The sequence below is a fragment of the Tarenaya hassleriana genome, unplaced genomic scaffold (genome assembly GCF_000463585.1).
Source record: "Tarenaya hassleriana unplaced genomic scaffold, ASM46358v1 Cleome4, whole genome shotgun sequence".
In the NCBI taxonomy this organism is placed as follows: Eukaryota; Viridiplantae; Streptophyta; class Magnoliopsida; order Brassicales; family Cleomaceae; genus Tarenaya; species Tarenaya hassleriana.
In genome coordinates this window covers 4,698,154-4,708,804 of record NW_010966881.1, presented here as the reverse complement: position 1 = coordinate 4,708,804, position 10,651 = coordinate 4,698,154, and the positions used below count along the sequence as shown (strand labels likewise).

Genomic DNA, 10,651 nt, shown 5'->3' with positions numbered 1-10,651 from the left:
TATATATATATATATATATATATAAACGCATATAGATACAGTGTGGGGAAAAAAGTCAGAGAAGAGATGGAGACGTTCAAAGTGACCACGAAGTCGACAAGAGAAGTCATAACCACTTTATAGAGAGAGAAAATAAAAACTCCACACGACTCTCTGTTTTGTCATTTTTATTATTGTTTGGTGTGATAATCCGTTATTTAAATTTAATAATAATCCGTTATTTAAAATTAAATCTTTGATGATACCCTGAAATATTAATGGCCAAATCCGCATCTCAATCATATGATAACACGCATATTGATGCATGCAGGAGTTTAGGGGTTAAAAAACTCGAAATAAAGACCGCATTCACATGCATTTGTTATACTTTTTGTATGTTTTATTATTTAGCATTTCTGTATCTCAAATTCAAATCCTAATCAACCTTTTTTTTATATTATATATATATATTATTAAAACATGCACACAAAACCATATAAAGCTTAATAATTAGTTTTAAATTATTTATTAGGATCACCTTAGTTTGAATATGGTCCACAGATATATCTCTTGATCTATAGTTCATGCCATGCCCAAAAAAAAAACAGAGAAGGGAATCTAAATTTTAATATGGATATGTTGTTTTGATATATGAATCGAAACAATAACAATAAATATATATTTGTAAATATAGTATATGAAAATTAAAAAGGTATACACCGATTTTAAAAAAGAAGTAATAGTAAGAATTCAAACAGTGTGGGAGGGTAAATTAGGGGAAAAGAGGGATGAAAAACAAAAGAAAAGAAAACGTAAAGGTAAAGCAAGCCACCCCCTCGAGAAGCCTATAGCTAAGCGTCATAGCACTCTTTCACATCCTCTCGTCCTCGTATATCTTCCTCCACGATCCCGTCCGTCGAAAAAAAAAGAACCCTAATTTCGAATGAAGTGATCATCACCACGCAAAACCCAAATTCAAAAACTCCTTTTTTTTCTCTGTTCCTGTCGTTGTCTCTGCCGTGATTTTTCAGGGATTCGAGGAAAGAGTTACACAGCCGCCATGAATGAGAGGGGAAAGAGAGCAGTGGAGCGAAACGACGACGTTTCGTTCTCCTCCGACGTGTACAGTACCTCGTCGGAGCTTCCATGTCGGAAGCACCCGTCGGTCTCCCCCGTCGGGATATGCCCGTACTGTCTGAACGACCGCCTGGTGAACCTCGTGTGCTCCGAATGCGGCGAACAGAGGTTGTCTTCTTGTTCCTGCTCCGATTTCTCACCCAACCGGAGCTCGAGCGCCGCCGTAGATGTCGGTAGTGTTGGTCGGATCTCGTTTCTGATCGACAACGAGAAGACGGCGAACAACAGCAACAACAACCCCGATGGGATGAAACAGGGGAAGGCTGTGACGGCGAAGGGACAGCGAACAGAGGAAGTGATCGTGTTCAAGAGAAGCAGCAGCAGTTGTGTCGAGATCAAGAGGAAGAGCCATGGGTTTTGGAGAATCGGGAGACTTCTCCGGAGAATCAACCCGAAAAGAGCGATTCACGGTGGTGGGTTCGACGAAAAGAGCGATTCCTGGGCATTCGATCACAACGATGGTAAGAAAATGGGGGTTTCGAGATCGAGATCGCTCTGCAGTTTCAGAGGAACCGGGTATTTTATCGGGTCGGAAGACGGGTCGTCGTATTCGGGTGCGAGGAGCTCCATTTCCGCCGCGAGGAGTTCAAGCGTCAATGGCGGATTAGGGTTTTGCGATACAGAGCCGAGGAGGAGCGGTTTTGAGGGGGGAAGAAGCGGTTTCAGCGAAGCGGAGCCACCGCGGAGAAGCTTCTTCGAAGGACGGAAGAGCAATTTCAGCGAGACGGAGCATCGGAAAAGCAACTTCAGTGAGCCAGAGCCGCCGAGGAGGAGCTGTTTCGAGGCGAGGAAGAGCAATTTCAGCGAAACAGAGCACCGGAGAAGCAATTTCAGCGAGACAGAGCAACGGAAAACGTACCTCGACCCACGAAGGAGCAATTTCAGCGAGACAGAGCATCGGAGGAGCAATTTCGAAGCGAGGAAGAGCAATTTCAGCGAATCGGAGCTGCGGAAAAGCGAGGCGGCGAGTTGCACGAGAAGGGTGTTTTCTCTGAAGGAGAGTTACTTCACAGGAGGAGAAGAACCAGGATTCATCGATCTGAAATTTGATTTCTCGGCGTCATCGGACAAGGACAAGCAAGACTGCTCTGTTCGGTCGTATGGCGACGGCGTTCCCGACCACGGAGGAGGAGGGTCTTGCCGGATGACGGCGAGGGATGGAGAGGTGAGGAAGAGCCGACTAAGCTTCAAGGGTAAGGGATGGAGATGGATTTTCGGACATCAACAGACAGTGAGAACGAAAAATGCAGAGGAAGAGGTTGATGATGATGAAACTTGAAGACAATAAAGAACGAGAAGCTGTCTTTGTAATCCAATGTCAATCTCAGCCAAAGCTCATGTTTTTTTTTTGTTGGGTTAATATTTTTATGATCATCTTGTTTGTAGAATGTACAAAAAAAGCATCAATACTGATAAATTTTCTGCTCAATCAAAAAGGTATCTGATCATGGATTGCAATCATTTCTGGATTTGCGGAACTGTCTGAACCTGTGCTTGAAGATGAAGAAGAGCACAAAAAAAAAAAAAAAAAAACAGGTTCTTGCGGTTCCGACAAATCTCACCTCTGAACCGGTTTGAGACCGCATAACGTCGCAGAGTAGTGGTCCAGCTTCTTCTTCCTTGTATCCACAATTATTATACTGTGCATGTACTCTGTGTGTTTACTCTGAATGATATCAAGAATGAATCTTTTCTTGTGATAGAATATTAAAATATTCATATTTTTGGCTGAATCGGTCTCCGTTTCATATATATTATAATAACTAACTACAAATCAACCGTCTCTGGAACACAAAAAAGAAAAACTGTGAGTTATGGAAATGAAATTTCCAGGAAGATACATAGAACGTGCCTGCAATATTCACACTAAGGTCAAAGTCAATAGCTTCTTAACCTTATCTTCATCTCCTTGTCATATATATACACACACACGTATCATATACATATACTTTTCAATCCCTCAAATCGCTCGGGAAAGATGTATGTTACAAGGCGATTGTCAGAATACCAGAGAAACCCACCACCGGAGCTGACGCAGACTCCCCCGGAGGGACCGAACTCAGGCGTGTTGGTGATTCAAGACGAAGAGTCACAGCCTCAGTGTTGTTTCGGTTTGTGTTACGACTCCGAACTCAGAGGCTTTCCATTTCCGCAGAACGCGAAGCTCACCGTGAGATATACGACCGGATCTGGAGAGCATCGAAGAGTTTCTCGAAACCCTGTCGTGTTCATCCCTGTTCTTGGTCAGCCTCTGTCTTCGAATCGTTACTACGTCGTAAAACGGCGCGGGAAGCATTCAGGGTATGCATAAAGATCCAAACTTTCTCGCCTTTTCGATCTGTTTAGCAGTCACTTGCCAATGAAAATTCCTATTCTGACATAAAGGGTACGCCTAGAATCTTGAAAGCTCTAACTTTTGTATAATCTGCATAAAGAGGTATGCCAATGAAATTCATAGTCTGCATAAAGGGTATGCTTTATACTAAGAATCCAGATGCATAAACTGGTTCTTGTCATCTACTCTGTTTCGGTTCGTAACGGTAATTAACGGTTAAGATCACGAAAACTGCGCAATTTCGATATGCCTAAATCTTGAAATTTTTGTAATCTTGGTTTCAGAGAGGCTCATGTTTGTGCGAAAGAAGAGGACAGAGTCCCCTGCTGCTTTTGCCTCAGCTACGTCCCTGACGCTAAACCGAAACCGCTAAATCCTCATGACATCTACCAGCAATTTGAGATCTTTCCAAGAAGATCATCAAACCGACATTTCTCCGCGAAATCCATTGCTCCAGATGGAGTGCCTCCACATTTCTTGAGGAGAAAAGGCTGGACGATGGAATACTCGACTTCCGAGAGCTTCGGCCTCAGAGATGATGCAAAGGGCATAGACAGAAAGCTTCGTAACGAGCTTCCTGATCTGGATATGAGCGTCACGGTCGGAAAATGGTACGTGCCTTTCATATTCGTTAAGGAAGGAGAGGTCAAGGATCAGATCAAGAGATCAATGTATTACAGCATGACCCTTGAACAGAGCTGGGAAGAGGTTTACTCGCAGAAAAATATTCATAATGAAGGCCATGAAGTTGTAGTTGAAGTAGATACTGAAGCAGAAGTGGTGAAGCTGGAAGGGAAAGTGATCGCGCAGAGTACAAGAAGGGTGGATGCAGAAGGGATGATCGGGTTCTCGGGAGAGGAGGAGAAGAACATAGGTTTGGGGTCGGCAGTCGTGGAGAGGATGAGATGGGAAGAGGAGAGGTTCGGGTGGAGAAGCAGAGACGATAACCGAGTGGGGATTGTCAAGAGATCACAGAAAGTGGATTGGAAGAGCTATAAGTGTTATGTTCTGGTTGAGAGCTTTGTATTGAAGAGAATGGATGGGAGCTTGGTCTTGACATATGAATTCAAGCACGGCGACAAGTTGAAGGACAAGTGGGACTGAGGTTTCTCGATATCTTTGTTGACGTCTCTGAGACAAAACCCATCTGATCTTTTTCAATCTTCTTTCATCTCCATCAATGTCTGCAGCATCAGATTCATTCCATCTGTTCTGCAGACTTTGAAGAATTGCTGTAATTTCCATCTTGATCTTGATGTGTCGGAAACTTGATTTGCTGTGTTCTTTGATTCAGTGAGTGATGCAAATTTCAGGTACACATGTTTCTTTTCCCTCTCCTTGGTTCTGTAGCTGAACAAGTTGTGAGGTGTGTTTGTATTTGGAACCTTCTGCGGCATACAGAGGGTTGAAGGATCATCAACCGACACAAATTTCATAAGCACGTTTCCTTCTTTGTTGGGCAGCAGTTTAATATGTTTTATTAACCAAAGTAAAAGTACAAATAAACAAAAAAATGTGAGATCTATACAGGAGGAAGTATGTACAAATACACTCACCGTAAAATCTCGTTTAGAATTCGTGATTTCCGATACCTTCTCCGACACGGTATCTCTGCCAAATAGATCTCTCAACAAGAACCCTAATTTTTTCCCCTGTAAATCCTTATCTACACCTTCGCCAAAAAAAAAAGACAAAATCTTATTGAAAAGCGACCAAACCGTTATGGATCTGATCGTGGAACCGACCGGACCGCCTGACGCTGGCGGCTCGCCTGGCCGTGAACCCGACGGTGGTCGGCCGAATCGACCTCTGTCTCACCATATCCACAAACTCAGGATCATTGGACCGACCCTCGTACCGGATCCACTGAATCATCTGGTAATAGCCCGGGAAAAACCTCATCTGAATCGACTTGAACGCGAAGTAAGGGATCAGAGCGCAGATCACGACGAAGAGGGTGATGAGCCAGAACGAAAGGGACGGAGCCAGAGCTTCCAGGAACACCCTGTAGGCATCCGTCGAGAAACTCGGCGTGATTTCTCCGTAGATCATGAGGAAGACGTACCAGAATCCGATCGATCCCCAGATCACGACGTGCTGAATCCACGTGAAGTAGCTTATGGACAGAGCCATCTGCAAGTTCACGACCCAGACAACGCAAGTGTACATTGTCCCCCCCAGGATTTCCCGCCCTGCGGTTTTCCCGTCTGTGTCGAAGATCTGGTGTTTCAGAGATTCCTTGCAGAGGAAGAAAATCAACAGAGCCGAGATCACCCCGTTCATCATCCATCCGATGATCCTTCTCCAGCTGAACAAAACGTTCTGCACTCCTTCTTGGTATAGCAACGGGAACTGCAAAGATCAAGAACACGTTTTTTTTTCAGGTTTATTCCATGAATGATCTCTGCAATAAAGTTGAATCTTTCGCATCAGATCCGAAATTTTTCGAGTTCAGTACCTTGAAACAGAAGCGGGCCGAGACGTCCTGGTCAAAGACGCCGAGAGCAATGACGGGTAAGGAAGAGAAGAAGACGTTGTACAGTGAAAGAAACCATTCATTGTAAGCAGGTTGAGCCGAGAAGGAAGCGTAAGCTTCGTACAAGAACAACGTGACTCCGTAAGCGATGTTCTTGTAGAAAAAGTAGCAAATCTGGAGGGGGGGAAAAGATGAATCTTGTCAGAAAAAACCGAAACTTTTTCAAGAATTGTGAGGAAAAGATTACGGAAACGTGTTTTGATTCAGAAACTCACCATTGATGAGATTCTGCGGTAACACCAATGCCCGTGGACGAGTAAAAGACGTTCCAAGTATCGGAACTGAGCAATGGCTATGTCGCTGGACATCACGGCCTGCATTCCTTCCACTCCGCTTATCCCAACGCCGATATCCGCTTCCTGGAGCATCCCGACATCGTTCGCTCCATCGCCGATTGCTAAGGTTGTCTTCCCGGTTCCAGTTTTAACCAATCTCGTAACCTGAAAAGCCCCCGAAAACATCTTTCTATGAGCATGAATTTCCTCGATGCTTCAATCTTTTAAACCAGAAGCTGGAAAAAAGTCGAAAGAGCTCAGAAACATTACCAAGGCCTTCTGTTTCGGGGTTGATCTGCAGCAGATAACAGAGGCACATCTGGTGGCGAGATCGAGAAATTTTTTCTTGATATCGTCCTTGAGAGCATAAGCGAGTGATTTCCCGTCGATGATCAGAGCAAATGCCTCGGAGGTAGCACCCGATGCAGCATCGAGTTGAGCCATCCCTTCTTTTATCTGCTTCACAACGCTTTCCCTCGACGCCTGTAAACGTCGGTCCACGTATCAGAACACATATATCTCACATAAGAACAGTTCTTGAAAATCGAAATCCTGAAATGGCGGAATCTTACCATCTGGATTTCGTCCTTCCCTCCGGATTTCTCCAATGATATGATCTCTGGTGTGTCAAGATTGATGATGATCTGCTTCATTTCTTGCCTTAGTAAACTACAGGCAAATCTGCAGAATTCTATGAAGTTTAGAAACCGAGAACAAGGAGGAATTCGTGTACATGTTTTCGTATCTAGAGAACGTCGTTTACCCGATATTGATAGCCGTCTCCATTTTATCTCCGGTCAGAACCCAAATCTTTATCCCGGCCTGAGCAAGCTTGTCGATACAACCAGGAACCTGAAAATGAAACACAGATCAAATCACAAACCGAATCTTCCAAGATTCATTCAGGAAATGCATCCAAACCGCTTCGATTTCCGAGACATACCCCGTTCTGAAGTTTATCCTCAACCGCAGTGGCGCCGAGAAGAATCAGATCTCGTTCCACCTCGTCGGTAATTTCATCTATCAAGGACTCGCGGTCCGCGCTTACAGAATTCTTCGCGTCGCTGAATTTCTTGCTGAATTCGATGTATTCGTTCTCGTCGAGCTCACGATATGCGAGTATCAGCGTCCTCAGGCCTGCATCTGCGTACTCGTTCACATGTTCTCGGGTTTTCGCCTCGAACTGCTGCCCTTCTTTCGCAAGTCTTTTGAACATGACACTGAAACGTAAAACCAAATGTGAATGCCGATCAAAGAAATCGAAAAAACTCAGGTCTTGATTTCGAAAAGTAATGGTGTTTCAGACCTGTCAGCTCCTTTGGATAGCAAGAAGAGTTTCCCGTCTTCGTCTCTCACGATAACCGACATCCTCTTTCTGGTGCTGTTGAACTCGAGAATGTTTAGTAGACTGTAAACCCTGCAAGAACCGAACGGATTACTCGCTCCGAACATCTGAAAAGTGGATTCAGAATCGACGAAAAACGGAAACAAACCTCTCGACTTTCTGCCCGGATGTTAGATCCAGTTCCCTGACAGAAATGCTGGTCTGATTCCGTTTAAAGAACTCGAACCCGAGTTCTCGTGCTGCAACGACGAACGCAGCCTCGTCCGGGGACTCGGCCTCGTACGAAACTTTCCCGTTCTCTTCGTCGATTTCTGGAATGGCGGTGTGACATATCGCCAACAGCCTGAAGAACATCTGCAACACCTCGGAATGAGGCTGCATCATCCATTTCCCATCCATAACCCTCTCGTCCTTGAAGTTAAACCCTTTAATCTTAACCCTATCGTGGTTTTCCTGGTCTTCTTCCGTGTCGTGATCCGAAAGCGAAGCCCCGGTTCTTGCCGCCATCGATCTCTCGACCTCGGTGACACCACGTCCGTACGCCGTCCCGGCGATAGAACACTTGATGAACTCCATGGAATTGCAGGTCAACGTACCGGTTTTGTCGGAGAGAATGGTGTGGACCTGTCCGAGTTCTTCGTTAAGATTCGATGTTCTTGCGTGGGCGGGCTTGTCGGCCTCCTCGTAGTACATGTGAATGTCCTGGTTGATGAAAATGCTCTGGAGAACCTTGACGATTTCTATGGAGACGTACAAGGAAATCGGGATGAAGTTGCTGTAGAGCATGACGGCGGTGAGGAAGTGGTAAATGGCGGCGACTGGAGCTCTGTCTGGATCGAAGAAGATGTCGGAATCGTCTGGTCTCAAGTACCATCTCTCCATCTTTCCGCCTGATTCTTTGTCGTCTCTTGTCTCGACGCCGAAGATGACTGAACCGATCGAAGCGATGAGGAAGACGACTCCGAACATCAAGTAGACGATCTTGTCCATCTTTCTCTCGATGGTGCTCCGCTTGGATGGAGGATCGGTCGAGTTCTGGATCACCTGTTTCAGAAATGTTTCAGTGTTTTGTACTTGCAGATTGTGAAGAAAAAAAAAACAGAGCAGAGAGAGAGAGAGAAGCAAACCTTTGTGTCGTGTCCGGTGAAGATGACTGCTCCATAGATATACTCTGTGTTTCTGAGCTTCGAATCTCTCAGAAGAAGCTGTTGGATTGACAATGGCAGCTTCTGTTCTTCGTGTTCGAAACTTCCGACAAAGGCGTAAAGATTCGCGTTCGGGTCCTCGCATCTGACGACAGCTTTGAAATCTCTGAAATCAGAATCGCCGTGTAACGTTGACGATGTTGCTTCAAGCCCTTGTTTCACTTTCAGATTCGTCTCGCCGTCTAGATTCATCGTCTCGACGTAGCAGATTGCGTCTTCGTAGCTCGATGAAAGCAGAAGAAGATCCGCCGGAAAAAACTCGTCTTTCTGGACTTTCACGATGTCTCCGACGCGGAGGTTCCTCCATTCTTCTTGCCGGAATATTCCATTTCCGCCGTGAACCTTCACCTTCCTGTTGTTCACTTCTATGTCCTGAAACACGATTTGGTACAGAATCTCAAACCTTAGAGCTCGAGAAACCAGAAACAAGAACTGAACTGAGGATTCGTGTTCAGTTTTGAGAGAAAAAAAATTAAGCGAACCTGTTTTTTGCGGCCCCAATCTTCGATGCCTTCTTTGACCATGGTGGCGGCGATGACGAGGACGAGCGGAAGAAGAGCACTGATGGATCCGTACGGCGCGAGCGGCGTCAGGGACAAGATTCCGGCGACGAGGAAGAAGAAATTGGCGACGCGGCGAAACTGTTCGAACAGAGACTTGGGGATGAAGGAAGCGGCGGTGTACTTGGTCGAGCGGACGTAGTTTCCGGCGTAGCCCCGCCGCTCTACCTCCGGAGAACCCGGTTCGTTGCAGAAAACGACCCGGGAGAATCCGGGTCCTCCGATTTGCGAGTGGTCCTCTTCGAAACTCGATTTCCCGCACGTGTAGGAATAGATCTTGCTCAGATGCAGCCTCTTCCTTCTCCTCCCTCCCGCCATCTCTCCCAAAGATCCGTCCGTTTCTCTCTCCTTTCTGTCTGAACGTCCTCTCCGGCTGCGTCCCAGTGGACAAAGAACAAACAAAAAGGTTTCGTCGCGGAGGATATGAAATCGAAGAAATGGAAGAAAAACCCAGAAAATCTAATCTTCAAGAATCGGCGATTTGAGGATTGGGAAATCTGGGTTTTAATGAAAGCTGCAAAATCTGAGAAAAATAAGTGAAATTTAGAACATCATAAATATGGGCGAGAGAAAAGATCATTTTTTTATTTATTTATACAATTGTCTGCGTGTGTGTGTTCGTTGAGGAAGAAGAGAACAGAGCTTTTCAAAATGACCAACTTTGAACAACGACTTTGACATTTACGGCTATTTTTCTTTGACTTTTCTCCTTTTTTTTTATATATAAAGAGATATTTGTTTATCCCTATGGAAGCTTCTTGGAAAAACAAAAAAAGGGCATATTTTGAGGGGAAAATCGAAATAAAATTAAATAAATGGGAATAAAAAAAAAAGAGAATGATGTGATTGACGGCGTCCAAACCTTGGCAGATTATTCCATTATCAGACAACATATGATTTTTTTTCCTGCAATAATGGTCGAGATCCAGATCCCTTGTTTCTTCCATTTCCGATTTCATGGGAACGTAATCGGAAGTTTCAATTTTCTTCTAGAAACAAATTGTTAAACAAAATAAATATATATTTTTGGTTAAGTAGTTTTTTCAACTTTGTGATCTGTAATTTCTATATGGACAGTATCTGTAATTAATGTTACAAGGCTGTAGATTTGTTACTGTCTTGTCGGTTTACGTCGTATCTCACATGTATTTTAGTTTTTGTTTTTTTTTTGTTGGTAAAATTCATGTATTTCAGTTGATAATACAATCTCAAGAGTCCATTATTTCCTTAGCCTTCACAAATGGGATTAGTGTACCATGATTATCTAATCGAAATGTGG

General features: G+C 44.5%; 3 protein-coding genes across 3 annotated transcripts; 2 read left to right on the top strand and 1 right to left on the bottom strand.

The window, feature by feature from the left end:
* The first annotated feature begins 712 nt into the window (after nucleotides 1-712).
* LOC104824044 lies at nucleotides 713-2,780 on the top strand. The gene has a single exon (XM_010555948.2). The coding sequence runs from the start codon at nucleotides 1,040-1,042 to the stop codon at nucleotides 2,393-2,395; it is 1,356 nt and encodes a 451-aa protein (XP_010554250.1). The 5' UTR covers nucleotides 713-1,039; the 3' UTR covers nucleotides 2,396-2,780.
* A 131-nt stretch (nucleotides 2,781-2,911) lies between these two features.
* LOC104824043 lies at nucleotides 2,912-4,786 on the top strand. The gene is made up of 2 exons (XM_010555947.2): nucleotides 2,912-3,417; nucleotides 3,736-4,786. Exons 1-2 carry the CDS (start codon nucleotides 3,095-3,097, stop codon nucleotides 4,553-4,555), a joined length of 1,143 nt encoding a protein of 380 aa, XP_010554249.1. The 5' UTR covers nucleotides 2,912-3,094; the 3' UTR covers nucleotides 4,556-4,786.
* A 127-nt stretch (nucleotides 4,787-4,913) lies between these two features.
* Nucleotides 4,914-9,982, bottom strand: LOC104824042 (phospholipid-transporting ATPase 10-like). Its single transcript, XM_010555946.2, has 11 exons — nucleotides 9,295-9,982; nucleotides 8,735-9,184; nucleotides 7,756-8,651; nucleotides 7,569-7,679; nucleotides 7,206-7,482; nucleotides 7,026-7,114; nucleotides 6,835-6,943; nucleotides 6,533-6,745; nucleotides 6,203-6,427; nucleotides 5,910-6,101; nucleotides 4,914-5,803 (listed from the first exon to the last, which is right to left on the bottom strand). The coding sequence occupies exons 1-11, from the start codon at nucleotides 9,688-9,690 to the stop codon at nucleotides 5,150-5,152; spliced, it is 3,612 nt and encodes a 1,203-aa protein (XP_010554248.1). The 5' UTR covers nucleotides 9,691-9,982; the 3' UTR covers nucleotides 4,914-5,149.
* Nucleotides 9,983-10,651: the final 669 nt, after the last annotated feature.